The sequence below is a fragment of the Gadus chalcogrammus genome, chromosome 16 (assembly GCF_026213295.1).
Source record: "Gadus chalcogrammus isolate NIFS_2021 chromosome 16, NIFS_Gcha_1.0, whole genome shotgun sequence".
NCBI lineage: Eukaryota > Metazoa > Chordata > Actinopteri > Gadiformes > Gadidae > Gadus > Gadus chalcogrammus.
This window is the reverse complement of record NC_079427.1, coordinates 28,812,269-28,839,365: the sequence shown is the minus strand read 5'-3', so window position 1 is coordinate 28,839,365 and position 27,097 is coordinate 28,812,269. Positions and strand designations below refer to the sequence as shown.

General features: G+C 45.2%; 1 protein-coding gene across 6 annotated transcripts in view; it reads right to left on the bottom strand.

Moving 5' to 3' along the window:
• LOC130406517 (adapter molecule crk-like) overlaps nucleotides 1–27,097 on the bottom strand; it is a 68,485-nt gene that overhangs the window by 15,154 nt on the left and 26,234 nt on the right. For 5 of the 6 annotated variants that reach the window (XM_056612143.1, XM_056612144.1, XM_056612142.1 and 2 more), the window contains exon 4: nucleotides 16,674–22,939. The exons of the other annotated variant lie outside the window; for it this stretch is intronic. In XM_056612143.1, coding sequence (XP_056468118.1) covers nucleotides 22,790–22,939 — 150 coding nt within the window. In that variant the 3' untranslated portion in view covers nucleotides 16,674–22,789. Of the gene's footprint in view, nucleotides 1–16,673; nucleotides 22,940–27,097 lie in introns of those variants that run through there. 6 annotated transcript variants of the gene reach the window in all.

Below are 27,097 nucleotides of genomic sequence, written 5' to 3'. Positions count from 1 at the left end.
TTTTGTTTTCACCGCAGGTGAACGACTTCGCAAACTCAGAATCTGGGAACATAGCAGCCAAGACGTTACTAATGTCCTCCTTCGATTTGAAGGAATTATGTCTGCTCACCGTGTGGAGAACCCACAATACCTCCGCCTTCTGGGTTTCTGGTGGCGACACAAAGCCGGTTAACGCCGTCTGATGTGAAGTACTAGCCACGGATGCTGAACTTTTCAGTCCACTTCTTTCAAATAATACAGGCATCGGTGTAGTCCCGCTAGCTGCCACGGAGTATCGGATATATTTCTGCGACCTCATGTGGGACTCAAGAGCTTTTGCTCCCATGGTCCCTAGCATGAATGCCTTTCGGGATAAACGACACCTTGCCTCGTAGTCACCTGCCTTCTCCAACCACCCCCGAAACGTATCCTCCTCAAACTATTTCTCATTGAATTTGCACTGTCCCATCCTGAAAGTAGCGCAAGTTGGCCTAATGATGTCAACCGTCACTAGCTAAAAGTAGTGCCAGCAAGTTAGCCTACAGACGCAGCTGCAGGCTGCAGATGCAACCGCCCCCCCGATGACAGATGTCAACGTTAACGTAACGTAAAACTCCTGAAAATGCCGTAATTAAAAGACGCACTAGGTGATTTGTTGTGCGCGACAATTTCCCCTAGTCTTAAAAAACCCTCTGCAAAATGTAATACCTAGAGCAAATTTACAGTAAATTTAAGACAATTTATGGCCCTAATTTTACGCAAAAAAAATTAAGACTTTTTAAGGACCCGCGGGAACCATGGAGAGAGAGAGAGAGAGAGAGCGAGAGCGAGAGAGAGAGAGAGACCGAAAAAGAAGAGTTGAGGAAGAAATGGTTGGATTAAACATTCATTCACCGTGACCGCGGCACGAGCACTCCCGCGACTCCCGGCCACTAGTCTCCCGTCGTGCCCCGTCAGCGGCACCACGGGCACCGCGGCCCGGGCAACGCGAAAACAGATCGCGGGTAGAGGCCTAACTAGGCCTATTTATTTTGTATTTGAAATGCAACAGTCTTTTCGTGGAGACTACGCTCAGAGCAGCTGGGACTGAACAACAGCAAGAGGAAGGAGGAAAACAAAATTTGTTATTTTTTTCTTGCTATCGGCCATGTTTCATTGTGTTGTGTTGGTTATCGAACTGTTAACCCCCGAACTTGGGTTATGTTCATCATCTTACTATGGAGATCATGACGATTGCTGATGTAACGGGAGTCCGGGCGTGTGCAGGACCGAACCCCCCTGTATGAACACTGTTCCACTGCGCATAGACAGTAAAAAAGTAGCTGAGACGGTAGAGGGATTACAAACCAATAAATGAAAATGGGCTATTTATTTCAGGTAGCCTACTTTTCACAAATTTTTGAAAATCCATGAAAGTTTAAAATCAAAAATGAAAAAAAAAAAAAAATCACGCTACCAGCGCCCCGCTAGGTTGTGCGAACACCCCCAGGGGGCGGTATCGCCCCCGTTGAGAAACCATGCTCTAGGGCAGGGTTCCCCAATTAGTTTTTCCAGAGGGCCAAATTTGGTCATGCATGCCATGCCAAGGGCCGAAATGTCGTTTCATTTTTCTAATTCGCCATATTTATGTGCAAATTTAGCTTTAATTATAATTACTGTTTTAGCGATAATGCAGTAGGGCTAGATCAATTAGGTTTAAATAGCATCAAGGAATAGTGCATCAATGAGAATGCAAGGAATGAGGAGGAGGAGGAGACGTAGCTTGCTTCAGACTATATTATGTTCATCATTATTATCTTGTTTATTTAAATACTCTAATGTCTTTCAGTTTCTATAAAAACACAGTAAAATAAAAACACCTTTAGTTCTATGAAGCATAGTAAATAAATAACTACAGGCTAAAAAACATATACAGTTATATAGCAAGCCTATATAAATAAATCAAACAGCTGCAATCATAATACACAAAATATATACTGATACTCAGGCGCAGTAGTGTAGAGTTTGTTTATTTTGCCTGAGTATCTGAGTATATATTTTGTGTATGACTTTTTTCTGTATTATGAATGCAGCTCTGTTTGATTTATTTATATAAATAAAGGAAACAAAGTAACATGCACTTACATTGTCACAAACTTAATACCCTGAGTATTAAAGGAGCATTTCACCGGTGGAGGCATGAATATGTATTGAAATTGGGTCCTATATGTAGTCGAACAATGAAATAAAATTCTAATTTGGTGCCGTCTTGACCGAGAAAAGGCAGAAAGTGACTTTTTGGCGCTTGTGGATTGAAGACAACAACTCCCACCATGCACCACGATGCACAGCTTCGCTGGCCACTCCCGCTGATCATCTCCGCCTATCGGACACCTCGCTGTTCCATCTACTAGGCTGATACCGCAAGACTGCTTGAAAATCAATTCACACAACATTTCTAGTGAAGAGTATTAGTTGGTGAACTCAGTGAATTACCGTATTTTCCGCACTATAAGGCGCACTTTGTAAAGACTATAAGGCGCACTCCGTAAAGACGGACTCATTTCGAAACCGCATCGAGCTGTAGAAACGCTGTAGTAAATATTCAAGGCAATGTTCTCCACAGAAAAAAGTGGAGTGCATCAAGCCTGCTTCAAGCGCTGTATACAAACATTCAGTCACGCGGAGATTCAACCTTTTAAATTGAGCAGAAATAATTTTTAATGTACAGTTAGTAATTACATTTATCAAGGGGCTTTATTTAAAGCTACAAAAAGAATACAAATAAAATAATACATAAAAGGTTCAACGCAACTCTGACGTCCCCCAGCTGGTGGGGAGCCACTGCCATCAAGCGTTTCAGACGTCCACACAAATCCTAACACGAAACCGCATAGGTCCGGATAGATTTGAAACCACCTCCGAGGGTGGTTTCAGAAATGTGCGGTTTCGGGCACCGGATTCGCCGGCCCAACGCACCAACGCCCGGAGTTCAAAAAATTGAACTTTCAACGCTCCAACGCGTGATGCTTAGCCACGATAGCCAATCAGCGTGGAGCTTGACCCGACGTCATTGGCAGAGAGTAGTGACGCTTGCACAGAAGCATACGGCCGACATCTTTCTTTATTCTGGGTGGAAATAGTAACATAGTTACGCCATTAAATGCGTTTATGCAAACATTTTTAGCGAGAAATTTGCATTTTACTTTCATAATGTTCGCTCGTTGAATGTGAAGGATGTTTGGTTTGATAGTTATGACGAAGAGGGAACGCTCCATTCACTTGCATGGACAGCGTCTCTGGTTGCTTAGCAACCTCAACGTCTTGGCGGACTATCTGCTGATCAACACTACGAATGCTGGAAACACACCAGACACACCATGTGAAGTTATTCAACCCGATTATTGTTATTTATATCCGAGATTATTTAATCTAACCCGATCTAAATTCCATCATGCACTCAAACACGGCGGCGTTTGGGTTATACCTCGGACTCCTAAATCCAGCGCAGCCACAGGCGCGTTGGCGCATTGAACCATTTTTGTGACACACAATGATCAAGCGTGAAATTAGGAACGTTACACACGTTTGGTGTGGCCGTAGCATTATGCGGTTTCACAAAAAAATCTGCTTCGTGTGGACGGGGCCAAGAAGGCGAACACACGTCACCAAGACGGGGAGACAGCGCCAGGCGACTTACGCCACTATCTGCCAATGGATCGTGGATGCCTGGGCTGATATAACAGTCTCAACTGTGGTCCAAGCTTTCACGAAGGCAGGAATAATCACTGAACTGCCAGGCAACAGCAGCGACACTGACTTGGATAATGACGAGAGGGATCCGGGCATGTTGGATGCCGTACTCGCCCAACTGTTCAATTCGGACACATAAGAATTCGAGGGATTCGTGGACGGGGAATGGACTGAAAAAGTGAGCTTATTGTTAAGAGATATTGATATTGATCAGATATTGATGAGATATTGTTAATATGCACATTAACGTTTGAACATCGTTACCATGGGAGTGACCGGAGTTGTCAGAACGCTTAATAAAGTTTGACTTTATCTGACTGTTTTGTTGACATTCCCTTTAGCACAGCTCGGTCTAGTCGATGCATAACGCGACCCAATTCAAACGTTTGACTGCAGTATCTTCTATTCTATGCGCCTTATAATCCGGTGCGCCCTATATATGAAAACAGTTCTAAAATAGGCCATTCATTAAAGGTGCGCCTTATAATCCGGTGTGCCCTATAGTGCGGAAAATACGGTAGTCCTCGTTTGTATTTCTTTCGAAATGGTGAACTTTTGCATGGTGCCATCTTCTATGTCAGATCCAGTACCCTCCGCCAATGTACTTCAGTTTTATCAACAGCCTCTGTTATCTTAGCTTCAGACGCTGTGGATGTTAGTTTCTGCTGGTGAAGTCCCACCCACTGGCACTGCTCTAATAGGTCTGTAGTGTCAGTGGGTCCCACCCCCTAGAGGGGGGTGGGACTGGTGGTTGTAGTCTTACGAGAATCATCCCCTCTTACACTTCCTATTTTCTTGTACGCAAAAATCGTCATATTGCGTCATTGTAAACAGGAAGTGTTAGAGATCGATACGGATCTCTGCAGTCTCTCCAGAAAATAAGGGAATGATGCTCGACCATTCAAAAATATGACTGTGTTTCTAACGATACAAAGCTTAAGTGAAATGGGTGAAGTTGCCCTTTAACTGCTCTTAAAGCGAGAGGCACTATAAAAAAAATAAAAAAAAGCGTTATGTATGTATATTTTGAAAGCGATATGTAGTTGAGACAATATCGCCATACCGGTATATAATCTATTATTTTGATGTTGCCTTGCGAGCGCTATTTTATAAAGCCGACCGCTGCTCTCTGAGCCTACAAACCATGTTCAGCGGCTTAATCCTGCCCCTTAAATGTACGTAGCGTTCTCCCACCCACGGACGTTTCGCATCACAAAAAACTTTGGAAAAAAACATGGCGGACACGGTGGTAGAGAGTACTGAACCCGTAAAGGGACATGGGGTAAAAATAATGTTTTTAACGTTTCTCGTGAGCACGAGAAAGTATCTGGTGCGCACGAAAAAGTATCTTGTTCGCATGAGAAAGTATCTGGTGCGCATATCACTGTGTGTAGGTGTGTGTGTACGGTGTGTGTGTGTGTGTGTGTGTGTGGTCAGCGTGTGAGTGCAGTGGACGAGCGAGCGGCAGCGTGCATGTCAGTTTAGTGAAGTAATGATCGAGTCCGGTTGTGTGTAAAAGAATAAAGCACCCGGCAAGAATCAGTGGCCGCTTCATTCCGACCATATTCCGTCCTATAAGCAGACCCACTGCCGGTCAAAGTGAAGGGTGTGTTGCCCCTGAGAGATCATCGGCCCTGGAGGGAACGTGTAACGTCAACGGTCAGGTGGATGGTGTGGGCTGAGGGCAAAATAAAGCAGGGCACCAAACTTTTTTCTTGGATAACATGTGAATGCGCTGGGTCAGCGCGGGCCGGGCATTAGGCTCTCGCGGGCCGGATCTGGCCCGGGGGCTGCTTAGTGGGGTTCACTGCTCTAGGGTCTAGCATATAACCGCGTTGTCTGATTACAGTTTAATTCATTTTTCACAATTTACTAGCTCTCGTTTTGAATAATAGTAGTATTGGTAGTAGTAGAAGTAATGGTAGTAGTAGTGTTAGGAGTAGTATTAGTAGTAGTAGGCAGTAGAAATGTTGAATAGCTTTAATCAAGTGGGAGATTTGAACCGAGTTCAAAATGTTAAAATCGAATTGGAATAAAGCCGTGTGTGTTAGGGATGGGAAGATTCACCGGTTCGCACCGATGCATCGTCATAAAAGCTCACGATGCGCTGGCCCGGAGTAAAAATGGGTGCATCGGATACAATGTGGGATGAACCGCGATGCATCGTACCTAAAAATTTTGCATCGGTATAATCCGGTACAATTGTATATTTCTAGATTCCCCCTCTCTAACTGTTTCCTAAACGCGCTCTCATCTCCACTGCTGTCAGTGGCAGATTCTCGTGAAGTGTCGCGGCCAAGTATCGCGCGAGTTGAAGGAGTGTTCGGGAGAGTTACAATGGCTGATGAGGAGTTATACGTCCCTAAAGCTTGCAATAAGTCCAAGGTTTGGCAAAACTTTGGCTTTGCAAAGAAAGAAAGAACATGAACCACGACATGAAGGAGAAAGGGATTGTTGGCGGCGAATGTCTCCCGCTTGAGCCCCGCTGAGGGACCACCGCCGGAGGCGGAGGTGCATAAGCGCTGCCCGGCAAAGATCCCTTTCTCCTCCTTGTCGTGGTTCATGTTCTTGAGGGAGTCAAAGCCAAAGTTCCTTCCCCCCAATTCATTCTCAACCTTGGCTGAGATAACCCCCAATACGAGTCTCGTTGTAGAAATACCAGAGACGAGAATCCGACGTGTTATGAGCCATCACACCAACAGCAGAACGGTTATCCAAATAACAAGGAAGTGTACAACACTTGCGTTACAGTCCTGGAGCTCTATATCTAAATAATATCATATAATACATAAGATATCTATATCATATAACATATTGTGTGCGCCTCCAGACGATATTATGAATCACAAACGACTTTGTCGGGTTCTGCGACGTCTCTGGTTCTTCCACTTTCACATCAACCTGAAGTCGACTGAACCGCGCGCTGCCTGCTGCCGGCTGCCCGCTGCCGGCTGCCCGCTGCCGGGCGATGGTGCCTCGCGGCAACCGGCGGCATGTCGCAGTTCATGTACTTCAGCGAGTCAAACCAAAGTTCCTTTCCCCCAATTCCTTCTCAACCATGGCTTAGATAACCCCCACGACAGTCTCGTTGTGGAAATACAAGACACGTCAAAGAACCGACAAGAAACACTTGCGTTACAGTGTGTGTATTCACACACACACATGTGGCGCTCGCACGGTCGAGTCTCATTGGCGGGCCAATGTCTCTGGGCGGGCCAGGCAGAGTAAGGGGAGGAGCTGAGATTCCTGATGACGTCATGAGCACAGACATTCCAAATCAGCGCGCTTCAGGCTCCGTTTTTTCAAAGGCGAGCAGAACAGCTGGTGCTAGTTTTACACCAAACGCAAGTTTTAGCCACTGGGGGACCATAGGCAGGCTAGGGAACTCATATTAATGTTAGAAAACCTCCCAAAGTGAGATTTTCATGTCATGGGACCTTTAAGAAAAACCTGAAAATAGGACAAATTTGTTCAATTTAGTGTGTGAGGCAGTTGATCCACATGTTTAGGATGAAGCAAACTGTGTTGTGACTGTCAGGTATAGTGAAAAAATGTTACATTCAGAACACACTTATGCACATACACATACACATTACACATGCATGTTTTCTTTTGTCAGAAACCTTGTTACTGATTTGTTGTCTGACAAACAAAAATGTTACATTCAGAACACACTTACACACATAAATGTGCGTGTGCGTGTGCGTGCGCGCGTGCAGTGGACGTCTAATGTCGTCTTTGGTATCACTCCGCAAATAGTCCGGTAACTTGTCAACTCCAGCGTCTTCGGCATGTATCTGCCACGGATAGGGCGTGCAACTCCCCGACCTGCTTCGCAGTGATAATGGCGAGCAGAAAAGCCACCTTCATGGACAGCCACTTCAACCCTATCTGGGTCAGAGGCTCAAAAGGAGGTGATGACATGGCCTCCAGCACCAGGTCCCAAGCTGGACTCCTCAGAATCCTAGGGGGACGCAGCCTCAGTGCCCCCTCTAAGGAAGAGGGTCACCAACCTGTGGCACCCCACTGTGGCTCCGTCAACCATCTCATGCTGGGAAGAAATAGCAGCCACATAGACCCTCTAGGTGTAATGAGAGTGACCACGATCCAGGAGGGACTGCAGAAACTCCAGAACAGTGGCCACGGAGCAACGTACTGGGTCTACTGCTTTAACCCTACACCAGACAGAGAACAACTTCCATCTTTTGGCATACTGTGGCATACTGCAGCGGCCAAGCCCAGAGCTGGAGGCGACGGGGATCTGGTGCCAAATCTGACGCCCCAGAAGTAGCCTGTAGCCCCGCAGAAACACCCTCTGGAGTATGGGAAGAATCAGGGGCAGTGGTGGGAAGGCATACATGGGACTCTGTGGCCAGTCGTGAGCTAAGGCATCCTGTCACCTCCGTCCAGGAGAACCAGAGGGGGCAATGTGCGGATTCCTCTGAAGCAAAGAGGTCCACTTCCGCTCTGCCAAAGAGACCCCACATCGTCTCCACCACCTCCGGATGAAGCCGCCACTCCCCCGGCGGGGGCTTCTGCCGCGCTAGAAAATCTGCCACCTGGTTCCGTTCCCCCGGTATGAAGACCGCCCGTGTGCTGGCCAGGCGGGGATATGCCCAGGTCAACAGGTTCCAAGATACCCGGAGTAGCCGTGAAGACCGGTTTCCTCCTTGGTGGTTGATCTGGGCAACAGCTGACCTGTTGTCTGATCGAACTAGCACATGCTTGCCTCTCAACTGAGGCAGAAAAAGATTGAGTGCTAGCTGTACCGCTCTGAGCTCTAGCACATTGATGTGTGCGTGGTTCTGGGCTGGCCACTGCCCCTGGGCAGTCCTGCCCTGCCAAATCGCGCCCCATCCCGAGAGGCAGGCGTCTGTCGTGACCAGCTCCCGACGGGATGGAATGGTGCCCATGGGTATACCAACAGATATATACGACCTCTTTCTCCATGGGGACAGAGAGAAGAGGCATTGCCGAGACACCCTGACCTTTCGGTGCCTGTGCCACTTGGGGTCCAAGCGGAGGCTGTTCAGCCACATCTGCATAGGGTGCAGAGACAGCAAGCCAAGAGGCACCACAGCTGAGGCAGCTGTTAGCTTGCCCAAGAGCTGAAGGAAAAAAATGAATGGCACCATCCTGCCATACCCGAAGAGGGGGAGGCAGAGGAGGATGTCGGTTACACGCCGAGGTGACAGATAGGCCCTCATAGCGTCCGAGTCCAGGACCATCCCTAGGTATGTGACCTGTTGGGATGGGTCGACTCTCTTCAATGTTTACCGTCAGGCCAAGTCGGACCACGTGCAAGAGTAGCCGAGCCGTGTCCCGGGCCGCCCGAGACTGGGACGTGCACAGATCAGCCAGTTGTCCAAATACGGCAGGACCTTCATGCCCTGCTTCTGCAGGGGTGCGAGAGCTGCCGCCACCACCCTGCTGAATACCCTCGGGGAGAGGGAGAGACCAAAGGGAAGTAGCCTGAATTGAAAATGACGGCTGCGAAAGGCGAACCGAAGGAGGTGCTGATGGCGCGGTGCAATTGGGACGTGGAAGTATGCGTCCTTCAGGTCCACCGTGGTGAACCACTCTCCCCTTGTGACCACCCGCAGCGTGTCTGATGCGCATGTGGAATGGTAAGACCTTCAGGAACCTGTTGAGTCCCCTCAGGTTGAGAATTGGGCGGAATCTGCCATCTTTCTTCTTTATTAGAAAGAACCTTGAGCAGAACCCTCTGGGGTGCAGCAGAGCATCCACTGGCTCGATTGCCCCCTTGGCCAGGAGGGTGGACAACTCCTGGTCCAGAGCTAAGGCCTTTGCCGGGTCGTTGACAACAGTCATTTTGACCCGGCTGAAGGCTAGGGGCCGACGTCGGAACTGCAATTCGTACCCTTGGGTCAAGGTGGAAACCACCCAAGGGTCTGAAGTACAGGCAGCCCAGTAACTGAGCTGCTGATGGGAAAAACAACCGACGACCAGCCCCGTGGGCCTAGCGCCTGCCCCCCAGGCCTCCTGAGGCTGGGGGGGTGACGGTAGGCTGTAGCGCATTCTGCATGGCAGCCAAGGTCCGGGCATCCGATGTGAGTGGGATAGGGCCCTAGTGTCCCTCCAGAAAGCATGAAGCTCCTTCAAGTACTCCTCTGAAAGAGGGACGGAGAATGTGGCCGGGGCAGGGTTGCGCCTGAAGAAGGCGCTGGCCTGGGCTGACTCTGTCTACGCCGCATCGAGCTGTAGGTGAGCCAGAGCCATCCGCAGGAGGGCCGCCATGGAGGTGTCTGCTGCCCCCTGCAGAGAGCTTTTTGCAGAGGAGCACGAGGCCTCGTCCAGTATGTGGGAGGCATCGCCCTCTGTCATGACCTCATTAAAGAGGTTAGCCGAATCCGCCAGAGAGAGGGCATCGTCAAATTGGGACGAGGGAGGGCCAGGCAGTAGCCCAGCCAGCCCCTGACCAGTCCCAGGCTGAAGGGCCAGGAGGAGGGACCGCATTTGCTCCATGTCGGCCGCCAATCCTTCCACCTTTGAAGCCAGCCCGCCCCTTGCCTTCTTTTTGGGGGGGGCACCCATAGCCGCAGCCCCATCATGCCGATGCCGCCCAGAACGACCGGGCTGATTGGGAGGGAGGCCCATTAAGGCAGAGGGGTCGTTGCCCGATTCTCCATCTCTGCCAGCCTAGCCACTCTGAGCGCCCAAGGCAGGAGGCTGCAGTTCATGCAGGCGCTGTCCGACAGAGGCAAGGAGGGCAACTGTCGTGGCCATCCTCCGGCTCTAGAGGAGCCGCACAGGCGACACATAGGTGGGCCATTATGGAGGCAGCAACCAGCAGCGTAACTGGAAGCCGAAGCGAGAACACTTCCCTCGCCAGTGGGAAACTAATTAGCCTGAGCGTGATCGCTGCTACTAATTGTCAATCAAAAAAGGGCCAAATGCGGCGTTACCGGGAGCGGGAGCGAGAACACTGCCTTCACCAGAAAATTAAATCAACGGATATTAATTAGCTTCAGCGTAAGCGCTGCTTCTAAAAAAGGGGGAAGCCAAACTAAAACGCTACTGGGAGCGGGAGCGAGGAAGGAAAATAAATTGATGGTTAGAACAGAGCAAAGAGACAAACAAATGTTTGGAGCGGGAGTGAGCACCAACAAACGTCGGCTACAACTCTTCTTATAGTTCTTTATAAATATATATATATTAGAGGTGTAACGGGACACAAAAGTCACAGTTCGGTACGTACCTCGGTCACGGTACGGTACGGTTCATAGTTAAGGGGAAAATTTAAAAAAACTGCTCGATTGTCAACAACGGAGAATGGCCGTAGATCAGCAGCAATGAAAACACCAATATACTTGGATATGGCATTTGCATGTCTGAATTCCCAGACAGGGGTGGTTGAAATAGTGTTGTGAGCTGGGTTTGCACAGCTCTTTTTTTTTTCCCACAGCAACAGTGATAGTCACACCCGGATGGTGCCTTTTCAAATGCATGTGCTAGGCATGTGCATTTATGGCATATGAGAAGTAATCGAATATTCGAAAATCGCTCAATCAAGAACCCCCCACGCACGCACGAACAGGGCTCCAGAGTGCGCCTAATTTGGGCGCACATGCGCCTAGAATTCGGGGTAGTGCGACCAAATATTTTATTTGGGCGCACCGGTGCGACTGAAAATGTATCTGGTATAATTATTATTATTTATTTTTTTACAGAGCAGTCTATTCATAATATTGTAATAACCACGGAAGAGGCAGTGAATAATAAACCGTTGGAACACGCAAGACCGGTAACAATAGCAACGCCGGTAAACAAACCCGCGAAGCCCAATCCAGGGGCCTGTACTACGAAGCTCGATTAGAGGGTTAGCGAGGTACGTTGAGCTGAAAGCCTGGGTTAGCTGTACCATGAAAGTCTATCTCTTTAAGCGTCACTTTATCACCATGGTGACTTACGCTCGCAACCAAACCTGGTCGGGAGCATGGGTCGGGAGCAGCTTTTCAGCGAGTCTACCCGGAGATCGGCTACTTATATCGGCATGCGCAGCTTCCTAGCCCCTCCTCCGATAATGGCGTCACCATTTGTGGGCGTTCCTATGGACCTCGGCGCACTTCTCGTACAGGCGTCTCTCCGGAGACAGAGGGTTTTTCGGGACAGAACCGATCCCTTGGCATTGTCTGACGATATTCTTTATGAGAGATACAGATTCAGCATTTATTTAAGGCATTTATTTAATGGTCAAGATATTATTAATCAATGGCGTAAATATCGACGGTGCAACCGGTGCAGCTGCCCGGGTTGCCCCCGGGCAGCTGCACCGGTATAAAAATGTGATATATAAAAATGTATATTATACTATTATAATTTTTATTCTACACATTTTAATTTTCTTAATTATAATTATATTATTCATTTTTACTGAATTTGTTTTTTATTGCTGAAAAAAACAAAAACAAAACTCGGTGTTGCCGGTGTGCAACACCGAGTAAACGGTGTTGGCCTCAACACCGGTAACACTGGTAATACCGAATACCGCGGCAACCCTAATACACGCACACACAATGCCACAGGGATAGGCTTTTATGATTTGCATGAAATCAATCTGTTTATTTCAACAACTGTGCCATCAACATTCAACATCAAAATTATTTCAACGTGGGCTTAGGCAGATAGACCTACATGTGCCTAAAACGGATCGCTATTTATTTTTTTATTTTACTGAACACAGCCTGCATGACGGTGAGCTAGACACGTGAAAAATATATCCTCACACGGTGTGTCTTTTTCAGGGCTTGAAAACTCAATTGTTCCGCTCCGAACGGACCCGGTATATTTAACGTTTTCGTTCTTGCGTTCCGCCACCAACATATCGTTCCTGAACCGGTTCGGAACGTAAAATAACGTTTGTTCTTAACGTTCCGGCAGTGTTATTGGGCCTAGTCTTTTTTTGTGGTCGATATAGGGTGACCAGATGTCCATAGGCGTAATTTACGGGGGGGTTAGAGGGGTTATAACTAGAGATGTTCCGATACCATTTTTTCCCTCCCGATACCGATTCCGATACTTATGCTGTGGGTATCGGCCGATACCGAGTACCGATACCAGTATGTTACAAAAATGACTGTGATATGATTATCATTGTGGTAAGGCCTGGGTCAGGTTAAACCCTTTGTAAATGAATGAATGAATAAGGCAAATTAAAGCCATTTATTTTTAAATAGAACAGTATAAAAAACAGTAGTGCAACAGCAACTTAAATAATAGTTATTTTAAAAAAATAATAAAGTGTAGCCACAATATCTTCAAAGGAGCATTTCACCGGTGCAGACATGAATATGTATTGAAATTGGGTCCTATATGTAGTCGAATAATAAAATAAAATTCTAATTTGGTGCCGTCTTGACCGAGAAAAGGCAGAAAGTGACTTTTTGGCGCTTGTGGATTGAAGACAACAACTCCCACCATGCACAGCTTCGCTGGCGGCCACTCCCGCTGATCATCTCCGCCTATCGGACACCTCCTTGTTCCATCTACTAATGGAACAAATCAGCGTGGAGCTTGAACCGACGTCACTAGAGTAGTGACGCTTGCACAGAAGCATACGGCCGTCATCTTTCCTTATTCTGGGTGGAAATAGTAACATAGTTACGCCATTAAATGCGTTTATGTAAACATTTTTAGCGAGAAATGTGCATTTTAATTTCATAATGTTTGCTCGTTGAATTTGAAGGATGTTTTTTTTGATAGTTATGACGAAGAGGGAACGCTCCATTCACTTGCATGGACAGCGTCTCTGGTTGCTAAGCAACCTCAACGTCTTGGCGGACTATATTATTGTTATTTATATCCGAGATTATTTAATCTAACCCGATCTAAACTCTATCATGCACCCAAACATGGCGGCGTTTGGGTTTCCTACCTCGGACTCCTAAATCCAGCGCAGCCACAGGCGCCTTGGCGCGTTGAACTAATTTTTGTGTCACACAATGATCAAGCGACAAGTTAGGCACGTTACACGCGTTTGGTGTGGCCGTAGCCCGTGTCCACCAAAAGCGTTTTTTTTATGCGGTTTCACCCAAAAAAATCGGCTTCGTGTGGACGGGGCCAAGAAGGCGAATACACGTCACCAAGACGGGGAGACTTACGCCACTATCTGCCAATGGATCGTGGATGCCTGGGCTGATATAACAGTCTCCACTGTGGTCCAAGCTTTCACGAAGGCAGGAATAATCACTGAACTGCCAGGCAACAACAGCGACAATGACTCGGATAATGACGAGAGGAATCCGGGCATGTTGGATGCCGTAGCCTACTCGCCCAACTGTTCAATTCGCACACACAAGAATTCGAGGAATTCGTAGACGGGGAATGAACTGAAAAGGTGAGCTTATTGTTAAGAGATATTGATCAGATATTGTTAATATGCACATTAACGTTTGAACATCGTTACCATGGGAGTGACCGGAGTTGTCAGAACGCTTAATAAAGTTTGACTTTATCTGACTGTTTTGTTGACATTCTCTATAGCACAGCTCGGTCTTGTCTATGCTATGCGCCTAATAATCCGGTGCGCCCTATATATGAAAACAGTTCTAAAATAGGCCATTCATTAAAGGTGCGCCTTATAATCCGGTGTGCCTTATAGTACGGAAAATACGGTAGTCCTCGTTTGTATTTCTTTCGAAATGGTGAACTTTTGCATGGAGCCATCTTCTATGTCAGATCCAGTACCCTCCGCCAATGTACTTCAGTTTTATCAACAGCCTCTGTTATCTTAGCTTCAGACGCTGTGGATGTTAGTTTCTGCTGGTGAAGTCCCACCCACTGGCACTGCTCTAATAGGTCTGTAGCGTCAGTGGGTCCCACCCCCTCGTCGTGCTCTTTAGCGTGACGCGTCTTCAAGTGTTTTATTAAGTTGCTAGTGTTGAAATTAGCAACACTCGTGCCACCCCTGGAAATCTTTTCACGGCATACGTTGCATGTCGCAGTCTTGCTGGTGGGAGCATCCAGCGTGAAATATTGCCACACCGCCGACATGATAACGCTAGCTCCTTGATTGACAGGTGATCAATTCTTCTTCGCCCCTCTAAAACAGCAGGCTGCAGATGGCAGCACAGCGCAACTGTTTTAAGAGCCGCGAAGAAGAACTGTGTCAGCGCTAACGGAGCTAACCAGTAAATAGCTTTCTATTTTAATAAATTACGTGGTATCGGAGGTGCCTGGACTCCAGTACTCGCCGATACCGATACCAGCATTTTCGGCAGTATCGGAGACATTTCCGATACTGGTATCGGAATCGGAACAACTCTAGTTATAACCCCCTCAATAATCAGATCCAGCAAATATAACCCCCTCAATATCATCACACATAATTCAGATGAACAAAAAAATTAAATATTCTGAATTAATACCTTGTTTGTTTTCTTTATTAATTTAATTTGACAGCAAGATAGTATCATGTTTTGATAATCTGTAATGTACCCCCCCCCCAGCCCACCGACTACTTGGTAATACCCGAACTATTTCGCAAGGTCGCTGGGATGAATAGTAAGAGAAGACTAATGCTAACTATGAATGGATATGAAAAGGACACTGAAAGGCAGCCAGGGCCAGTCAAAGGAGCCAAAAGCCAAAAGGAGTAAAAATCCTGACGATAAGGAGGTAAATACCCGTATTGTTAATTTAGGTGTTAACATCCACTCTATATTTTTTCACTACCTGGATAGTTTACGCCTCCATTTAAAGTGGAGAGGGACCTTCACTTTCCCCATACAAACCCTCAGAATAAAGAGGTATCAGTGGAGAAACAAAATCATTTTCGATTGAGAGCATAATTTCACATTCAAACAGTATCGTTGGTGTGCTATGTGCAGTAAAACCAGACGATCTGAATAATTCCTGATTCATGCCAGATATTTATTTCCCGCTTTGTAAGAGCTAGCTAGCTAACTATGTGAACTTTATATGATTAGCATAGGCTACGTTGTAATGGCATCGATAGACGTCCTCAAACTAAGATTCTAGAACCCACTGCCTCAAACGTACTCGGTTACGGGTGGGTAAAATGCAATGTGAGTACAGAGACCAAATTGCTGTTTGCTCCCATACAGTCACATACAGTTTTTTGGGGGAATGCATTAATTTACTTAGAGATGTCATCCATTGACAGCTAGCTCCTGTGGGCTAGTTCAGAGGTTACACCACTCCTTTTGAGCGTGCACTCATGTACTGTACACACACATACACACAACGGTTAATGACGGTGCATGTGAGAGGGCTTGCTCGTAGGAAACATTGAAACAGCATTATTGTTATTATTATTATTATTATTATTATTATTATTAATAATAATAATAATAATAATAATAATAATAATAATAATAATAATAATAATAATAATAATAATAATAATGGTATTATTATTATTATTATTTTATACAAAAATGTGTAGCAGTCTAAATGTGCTAGTAAGTGGGCAAAAGGAGTTTAAAATGCTTTACAACTTTTTGGTGAGGGAACACATTCTCCAAAACTGATATCGATACCACCTCTCAACCCATTTAATATTTTTTTATATATCAGGAGAAGAGGGAAAGAGAGGGAAATGGCCAAGGAGGCGACAGAGGGTCAGGTGACCAGAAAGAGAGAGAAGAAGAAGACAGAGGAGGCAACAGAGCAATTGAAGGAGAGAGAGGAGGCGACAGAGGGACAGGTGACCAGAAAGAGAGAGAAGGCGACAGAGCAATTGAAGGAGAGCGAGGAGGCGACAGAGGGTCAGGTGACCAGAGAGAGAGAGAAGAAGGAGACAGAGGAGGTGACAGAGCAATTGAAAGAGAGCGAGGAGGCGACAGAGGGTCAGGTGACCAGAGAGAGAGAGAAGAAGGAGACAGAGGAGGTGACAGAGCAATTGAAGGAGAGCGAGGAGGAGACAGAGGGTCAGATGACCAGAGAGAGAGAGAAGAAGAAGGAGACATAGGAGGCGACAAAGGGTCAGATGGCCAAAGTGAGGGAGAGAGAGCACAGAGACAGGCAGCGCAGGAGGCACAGATGACCAGGTAAGAGACCTCAAACAAAATTGTGCATGCCATACACTGTCAGAACACTGACGTTCTGTGAACTGCATACTACTCTGTAGTATTCCATAAGAGTTTAAGGACTGAAACCACTTGATTCTCTACTATAGCACTTGGGGGGTTGTCAAATAGGCATTGTTATAATAATAATATTAATAATAATTCATTTAATTTGTAACATACTCTTAATTCTGAGGAATCCCAGAATCCCAGTTATGGGTTTTAAGTGTAAATAAAACTGTAGATGCCCTTTCAAAAAGTGCTAACTTATCTTGACATTGCTCATTGTGCCTAGTATTGAGTTTTGAATGAGAGATCTTGTGTAAAGTAAGTAATTTGGTTTCTGTGGTTTCCTCACAGAGGGTCACATGATGAGGGCAGCAGTCAGGCAAATGAGCAGGTGCGAACACAAGGGAACATAATTTAGCTTTGAAGAGCATTATTGATCAATACATTCATTTAATAGGATTGTTATTTCAGAGAGTGACAAGTTTTCATGTCATATGTTACAGGATATTGAGCCCCAGGGATTTGATGTTTCAGACATCCTCACCTGCACAAAGCCTGCACAACCTGACCTTAATCTTATAGTAGTGCAGAAGCGAGATAACTGTGTGTTGTCTTTTCAAGAGAAATGGTTCAAAACTTTTCCTTGGTTACATTACAGTGCCACTTTACAAGGAGTCATATGTTTTCACTGTGCCAAGGTTTTTTTGAATCAGCCAACATATGCAAGCAAGTGTGACCCTGCCTTTGTGAGTGTAGGCTTTAGAAATTGGAAAAAAGCTATCCAGAAGTTCTCACAACATGCAAAAAGTCAGTTGCATATCCATGCCGTGAACATCTATGCACAAAAAGGTAACACTATAGCTTCACAGCTTTCTTCAGCTGTTGCCAGACAACAGGAGGAAGCAAGGTATGGATTGATGAAGATTGTAGGCTCAATCAAATACTTAGCTAGGCAAGGTTTACCGCTACGAGGTCATGTGGAAGAGAAGGGTAATCTATCCCAACATCTGAAAGAAAAGGCAGAGGATGACACTGCTTTTCAGAAGTGGTTAGAGACACGCAAGCAGGATTACACAAGTCCTCTCATTCAAAACGAGGTACTAGGCATAATGAGCAAAGACATTATAAGAGGAATAGCTGACACTATTAGATGCCTCCCAGTCACACAGTTTGCCTTGATTGTTGATGGGACACAAGACATATCAGGTCAAGAACAAGAATCTGTATGTCTTCGTTATGTGGATCATGACTTAAATCCTCATGAGGAATTCATTGGGATGTATTCAGTGCATGAGACCACAGGAGAATCTCTTGCAAATGTAGTATTAGATGTTATCTGCAGACTAAATTTGCCATTGTCAGCTCTGCGTGGGCAGACATATGATGGCGCAGCAAATATGTCTGGCAAATATTCTGGAACACAGGCTCACATTAGGAAGAAACAACCACTTGCTTTGTATGTGCACTGTGGAGCACACTGTGTTAATTTGATAGCACAGAAGGCATGCACAGCTTCTATAGTTGTGCGAGATGCCCTTGACTGGGTTCATCAATTAGGAGTTTTGTGTGGACAGTCTGGCAAATTCAAACATATGTTTCATACGATAGCGATATCTGACCACGGAACCTCAAGTGCCCTGAAACCACTTTGTGCAACTAGGTGGACCGTCAGACACGGTGCCATCCATTCTGTTTTAACACAGTATGACTCAATCCTCACTGCCTTAGAGGAAATGGCAGGGACTAACTCTCCCACTGCAACCACTGCAAATGGTCTATTTCAGCAGTTTATGAGAGGCAGCACTGTAGTTGGTCTTGTGATGGCACAAGCAGTTATTGGAGAGCTAGAGTGTCTCAACAGGTCTCTTCAGAAAAGGACAGACTGTTTCTGGTATGCGGGCTGCTGTTTGTAAGGTTCAGTCTACTCTCAATGGCAAGAGGAGTGATGAGGCCTTCCAACACCTTTTTGAGAGGGCATCTACAGTTGTGAATTCTGTAGACTTAGAACCCATAACAATGCCAAGAGTTCGACAACCACCCAAGTGCTATGGAGAATCAAGTGGATTCAGTCCTAAAACTCCTATAGAATATTACAGAGTTGAGTTTTATAAGGTACTTGACACCATTCACACACAGTTCACTGAACGTTTCCAGCAGGGTGGTCTTCTTACCCTCCAAAAGCTGGAGAACACCTTGCTTTCTGGAAATATTGATCCGGTGGTTCATGACTACCCAGAAATTAATGCCCAGCTGCTGGAAATCCAGCTACCGATGTTCAAACACAATTACATGTACCGTTCATGTGGAGAGGCTACACACATTATCAGAGAGTTGCCAGCAGAGGTGCGAGGATTATTTACCGAAGTCGAAACTCTGATGAGATTACTCCTTGTGGTACGAGTCTCGTCCTCTGAGGCAGAGAGGAGCTTTAGTGCTCTTCGACGATTAAAAACTTGGTTACGCACAAGTATGTCACAGCAGAGGCTGAACCATGTTGCAGTGTGCAACATCCATCAGGACAAATTGGACCTCTTAACTAAGAAGTCAATTTGTGCAGTTCATTTCTTTTATACCAAGACGCAAACAGGTGTTTGGTGCTTTTATGTGAAATGCTTTTATACTTCTTTATGTATTTTCTTTTGTTTAGATGTTGATAGTTTGAGCTGGTGATGCCCGACAATATGTTTATTGAATTGTGCATTTGTATTGAATTGTGTGAATTCGCTGGATGTAGGTGTCAATAATACAGTGATGCAATTGATTAATCTTTAAGTTCTTGCGTGTTTTTTTCATAAGATAGACACACACAAAATCAATTAAGTGGAAGCTGCCACTGCTGACTAATGCTTAAACACTGAATTTTACTACTGTGTCATTATGACATAAATAATCAAAAAGAAGCCAAAATCAGTCAAGGTATCGCAATGTATTTCTAATACAGGAACGGCAAATTGGCATGTTACCTTTTACACAAGAAGATGATTGATTAAATAAATAAATAAATATGCCGCGAGTTTAACCCCCCCAATGGTAGACCCAAAGTTACGCCCTTGCAGATGTCCCACTTTGTGCGGGACAGTCCGCATTTCCATTACTTTGTACACGTCCCGCAAATTGAGACATTGTCCCGCATTGTTATTGACACTCGATTTTTTAAAATGCGTGTTTTAAATTCTGGCATTTATCAAATAGCTGTGTGTAGACAGCAGTGAGGGCTGTCATCAGGGAGCGGGTGGGCTGTTTGATCATGTCAATGAAACTTGGAAGCGGACGCAGGTTAAGGGCACGCCCACCAACAAGAAACAATGCATCCTAGGCGATCGCCTTTATCAAACATGTTTCCAAATAGAAGGGACAAGGGGGGGAACGGGGGATTATCTGTTATGTGGACTGAAACCCCCACTGAAGGTCGCAGCCCCCCCCCCCCCTCGGAGGTGTTGCCTAGAGCGTAATTTCACGTCGAACCGGGCCTGCCCACATTGTCCCACACAAACGTAGTCTATGTCCCACTTCTGTTGAATTGGGATCTGGTCACCCTAGGTCGATACCTTACAATAGACCTAGTTATTGGTATTTGCCCATAATTTACACAGTAGTCTAAATGCGCAAAAATCATAAATCACAGGCAGCATCCAAAAATAGTCGCGATATCCATCTCACATACCAGGCAGACTGCTGCTGACTGTAGCCTATATTCTATGATAAATATAATTTTGTATGAAAATCATTTCTGAATAAGTGGGCTAGAAACTCCTTACCTGGTTGTAAGTTGTATCCACCATATGCCATGGAGATGTTCAGATATATAGGCTCGCTCAATCATTTCTAACCCCGCCATAAGCGAATATGTTGTATTTTCTATGTTGCTGACAAATACCCAAGTCTCTCCAACAACTTCTAATTTAACTCTACCTCTACATTCGAAGATAGTGCAACTGTTGCTTCCAAATCGCCTCTGGCCAGGGTGGTGGTGGGAATTTGTGACAACTGAGCTTAGCGGGCGGCGAAGTGAACGCCGCAACCGGAAATATATATATTTTTTCATGAAATAGGCTATGCTTTTGTGCTATATAGAGAACGAAAAAAAACTGTTATTAACCGGTTTTGGGGATTTCAGAATAACGTTTCTGTTCCGGAACAGTTGAAGACCATTTGGTTTTCGTTTCCGTTCCTCGTAAAATTCTGTTCGTTTTCGGTTTTCGTTCCTTGAACCGGTTCGGAGCCCTGGTCTTTTTACAATTTATTTGTTACCAGCATTCGTAGTGTTGATCAGCAGATAAATAGTCCGCCAAAGACGTTGACGTCGCTTAGCAACCGAGGACGCTATTCACCACCGGAAGTTGTGAAGGCCCATGCAAGTCAAGAGCATTGAGAAGAGCCGTGTAATAAATAAGATAGTCACATTTATTATTCGATATTCTACGCGACTCCGACTATTCGACGATCGTTGCCCATCCCTAGCGTGTGCATGTTAAAGTGCTGTACGTAGACAGGGAGAGCCCCCTCCATAGCCGGAGAGCATCCAATATTTTATAACTATCCGTCGAAGCCATGGACCTATTGGTCGACGCGAGACGGCAAGGGCTGTGAGTGGTCCATTTCCGGAATCACTTCTCCGGTTTGACTTTGCACCTTAATTACTTTGTACATTGTTTACTTTGCACCTTAAGGATCAATAAAACACCAACTGAGATTTGAATAGCTTTGGAAGTTTATTTACAACACTGCTTACATGGTTTGTAGTCAACATATAAGATATTAACGCTACAACGACACATTTACGTACCGCGGTACACCTCTGTAACCGCTCCGAAGTGCCCATACCGTGACGGTTCGGTAGAAATACGTGTACCATTACACCCCTAATACAGTGTTTCCCATACATAGACCATTGTGTGGCGCGGCGCCACAGAATCAACATCGAGCGCCACGAATTCATTCTGTCTTCTTTTTTTTATAACGAGATTTGGAAACATAAAAATCGTTCCGTTCATTCATCTCCGCATAGCACTCGTTCTCCCTGTCATTCTTGTTCACACACACACACACAAACACGCACAGACACACACAAACACACACACAGACGGAGACAGAGCGACGATACGCCAACACATGAAACCACCGATGTCACCCGTCGCTTAGCAACCGGACACGCTGGGGTTGATAAGTTACCGGACTACTGTAACTACTACGGAGTGAAAATAACAGACGTGAATCAGGCAATAAATCCACTTTCCTTGACAGCGGTAAAGTTCAGTGTGCATTAAAGTACAGACGGAGTGGACCAATTGTGAACTACTGCAGCTGCTCTAAGTTAAACCCCAAACTAATCGGAATAAGTGTTTATAGCGGACTACATCACCTCTTCTATTCCGCATAGAATTATATTCCGAACAGATAATTGTATTCCGATTGAGGCGTATATATATATGATACTTTTCTATTCCGATTGAGCTGTTCTTCCACATCTATGCGGATCTGATGTGTCCTCATGTAAACGCGGAGTTACATGCACACTCACTGACAGCTGATTCGCCCGCTCCTCCTGTCCACGCGCAATGCTTGAGGTCAATGGAAAAATACATTTGGCACAGAGAAGACGGTCGGCGACATTTGCAGTTTACCAAAGGTTAGTAGGATATACTGTGGTCCAACACACCTGCCCAAATTTTTTGGTAACACAGAAAAGGTAATATTAGCTTCATGAACTCAACGTTATTTATATTGAACATCCCGCACCCGTCATCAGACAACGTCGTTGGTAACGCAGCGAACGCTAAGATGAAATGCGGTCATAGTTTAGATAGGCCTAAACCCATATCAAAAAGAATAGAAAACAATTATTACATTCTATTCTTAATATTATTTTATTCTGACTCTGAATGTTTGTTGCTTTAATCCAGATGAGCATTGAAACGTTTTTTTCTGCGCCAAAAAAGGCCTCGTCCAGACGAGACGGAGCAGCTTGAGGAGGTAGTTAGCTTAGTCTGAAATTAAGTTGAACAGTCAAATGGCTGTGGCTAGTAAATGTTTATTAAATATATAATACATTTATTTCGAATGTTCCTTGGCATCGAACAGTGCTGAACAACCCAGTGCTTCTCAGGGGCCGGGCTGTTCATGAGAGATACAGGAGGATGGAGGCCAGGAGGACAGCAGACAAAATGTTGCTGAAACAACAGGTGAGGTGGAAACAGATTAGTGTAGATTTTAACTTTAAAAAATAAGAGTAGGGAAAGTAATTTCGATCCTTCTGTTCCTGGTAGAGGTGGCAAGGAGGAGAGCTGGAGGACACAGGGGCACTGGATTCAATCCAGAATGGTTAACCATGCCCCAGTTTAAACCATGGCTATACCAAAACCAGCATGGTACTCAGCATATTGATTTATTTATTAATCTATTTTTCTTTTTACACAATCGTACATGTTTAATTTAGCAAATTATATTAATGTTATTTTATATTATTTAAGGCAGGGGTTTTCAAAGTGTGAGAGTGAGCCCCCCTCAGAGAAAAAAAATCAGCTTTTTATACATTCAATATTTTATACATGTCTGATCATAATTATAAAACATTTGAAAAATACTTTTGAAACACATTTTTTAACATATTTCTGAAACATTACAACATCTTTGTGCGTTTTTAAACACATTTCTTAACACAATTTAACAACTTTATCTAAGCATGTTTTAGCTTTTTTAAATACATTTGAACATCTTAATCTGTGTAAACTGCCAGTTTACACAGATTCATTCAGGGTCCCCGACTCTGAATTTTCTGAGTCTAATCAGATCTGCCTTTTCAGTCCAGAGATTCGACTATTCGGCGGGGTTCGTTTGCCGGCGTTGCTATGGTGACCTAAATTATTATAAGCAACTGAAAACTATGCCGGTTTGAAACTAAAACTGTGATTCTGAAAAAAGTATAAATGCTATCAAAATTCAGTTTAGATAGTATTGAAGATACAAGTGTGTAGATTTGTTAAATGGTTTGCACGAAGAAAAACGGTTGCAAATTGATTTAGTTATGTTACTTCTACAGTTGAAGTACGATTGATGATTTGAATCATCGACTTTCAGGTTTTTTTTCGGGTTTATTTTTTTCTCACGTCGCGCCCCCCCTGAAGAACTCTAGCGCCCCCCAGTTTGAAAACCACTGATTTAAGGGATGTTCTGCAGACTTTGTAGGCAGCACTGCACCTGCACCCAAGAAAGGTGCAAATAAGAGGGTATTTGTGGAGGTTGCTGCGGTCACATACCGCAAAGACTACATAGAAAGGCATCTCAAAACAGAGCACCACCGGGAGAGCATCAGATGTCAGGCATCGCTTTCTTCGGGTACTTTCCAAATGGGAAAATTAATAATTTCCAATTTCATGTAGTAGGCATATGTATAAAAATGATTTACTTATTTTTTTTTTTAATTAACAGGTGTATCGGTAATGGACTAATTTGACCCAATAATTGTGTTGGAGCATGAGGCCATAATTGGTGGTTTCAAGTGCCTTTATTGCCTTGTAAAAAATGAAATAGCCCACCAAACCAACTACCCCAAGCTTCTGAGCCTGGCAGAGCTTTTAGGGTGTGATATAAAAAAAATTAAAGGTAACACATACATTTAAATAATCTCAACAATTCAGTCTTTGCATTAATGACTATACATTTTTGAACAAATTATACAGTGATCTTGTTCTTCTCCCAATTTCAAGATTGACAAGAGGAATAATTATAGGTCTCATCGTATAATTGATGAGATGCTGGAGATCCTAGCAGAGGTCCTGGAGGAACCTATTCTCATGGACATCAGGTCATCACAGGCGATTAGCCTGGAGATAGATGAGAGCACTGATGTCTCTGTGTCAAGGCAACTGGATTTGCACATCAGGTAATACATTACCATTCTCAGTTAGAATCACATACGTCATGATCCCAGCAAAATAATTGTGAATTCTAAATACTGTTTTCTACAGGTACTTGGATAAAGAGGGACAGGTGTACAATCAGTTCCTGGATCTGGTATCCGTCATGGACGGCAAAGCGGACACCATTGTTTCCGCTGTCAAAACAGACCTTCTCAAAAAGGGCATCCCGACTGAGAAGCTATATGGACTCGGGACTGATGGGGCAGCTGTCATGACAGGTAATTATTTTATGCAATATGATTTTGTTTAGTGTATTATATTTTGTCTGTTGAATTCAAGTTTAACACTTTGAATGGTGTTGCAAAGCAGCTTAAAGACAGCTTTCCCAAACTTTTGGCTGTGGCTTGTGCTGCCCACAAACTGGCCCTTGCTCGCAAGGATGCTTCAAATATGCAGCGTTTCCACTGCAGGGTGCGGAACGGATCGGATCGCAAAGGTGCGGTAGGGAGGGGGCGGTATAGCCCAGCTCCGAGGTCACGTTTCCACTGCCGACAGTACCCTTGGTGGTAGGCCGGATGTCGATCGCCGCGGCAGCTACGTAAACATAGTAAACAACGTCTTCCTCCCCAAGAATGCAGACGAACGTCTCCACCTCCTTGTTCGGCCAAGCAAGCTTTTTACGCGACATGTTAATTGTTAAGAATAATACCTCGAGGCTACTGTTTGTTCGTCTTTATCCCCGCGTCGACCGGAAGTGACGATTCTGTCGACCAATCAACGGAGGGGGGGTGTAGCTAGAATTCCAGGGTACCCTTTCAGGCGTCTGGTCTCGTTTTGGGTACCGCAACGGAGGAGTCCCCAAAATGGGGTCGGAACGGGTACGGCAAAGTCCGGGTCACGCCCACTTTTGGCGGTGGAAACGCGATCCGACCCGCACCTTTGCGATCCGATCCGTTCCGTACCCTGCAGTGGAAACGCGGCAATAGTGTCCCATACATGGCTACATTTAGGGACCACTTGCAGGATCTGTACTTGTTTTTTTTAGAAATAGTGCCAATCAGACTGCCACTCTCAAGGCTGCATCCCTTATCCTGGGTGTCACTGACCTGAAGGTTAAGGTAACTGCCGTCTTATACCATCTATTATGTTTTTTAATCAGTGTTAATTGTAATAATTGTTGGAACATTCACAGGAAGTGAAGGCGCGCGATGGCTTTCACAGCATAAAGCCATACAGATGCTACAGAGGAACCTGACTGCTGTCCCTGGGGCCTTGCCGGAGGAGGCAGAGATAAGGAAGTGTCCCACAGCCAAGGGGCTTTACACTTTCTGTGGGACTTACAGATTTGTGGCCTCTGTATATCTACAGGCAGATGTTTTGCCCCACCTAGCCCGTCTCATTTTTTACACATCAAAGAGCAGGTAACTGTGATAACTAGGCCTGATACAGTTCAGTTGTGATACAAGATATACTTTTAAGGTTCCAGTCACCATCCAGACCCTCCTGGATATAAGAGAGGCTGGGCAGACTCCGGTCCCAGGATCCTTCCTGTCTCGCTTGCACGAGGACCTAGAGGATCCTGACAAGCTTGGAGCCTTTGAAATCAAGCATGAGGCTGAGAGGGGCAGGAGGGGGGAAGATGTCCAGGACCAGTCGAGGGAGGCACAGTGGTGCAGATTCGAGCGACAGGTAAATTATAATGTTTAAAACCCTTAAACTATACTAATATACTAAACACACTCTCTAGCTTGGTCCTTAATGCCCGTTTCAAAGGTGAGTGTAGGTTCCTCCTAAAATGTGCTGATCTGTTCATTGTAGGTCATCGAAACCTACATTACTGGCCTGGAGACAGAGCTGAAAAGGAGGTTCCAGGAGCTGGACATCCTAGGAGCCTTCCATGTCCTTAGACATCAGTCGGCTGCCCTCCCTGACAATATGTCCATTGCACAGCTGCAGACTGGCAAAACAATTCTGTCCAGACCAAGAGAAGGTGCTCCTCCAAGAGTGGTTTTCTATCAAAAACCATATCATTACAGGGTCATTACAGGTAAGTGAAAATCTCTCACTCTCTCTCTCTCTCTCTTTCTTTCTCTTTCTCTTATGTGCTACATCTTTCATTCAAGAACAAGAGCCAGGAGGAGCTCCTGACTCTGCTGGCGAGTGAGTATGATGAGTGGTTAGACCTCTACCCCTGCCTCAGTCTCCTTGCCAGCATTGCCCTGATTGTCCCAGTCTCTTCTGTGAATTGCGAGCGGGATTTCTCCGCTGTGAATAGGGTAAGCACATAGAAATTCACTATTCCTTAGTACATTTCTTGAAGTAATGGGCATTTTAATACTTTATTGATAATACATTTTATTAGATTTTATCCCCAGATAAAAACAGACCTCAGGAACAGGCTTCAAGGGGAACACCTGGCAGCCTGCTTAAGAATTTCCATAAATGGGCCAGAACCGAATGAGGTCCCTT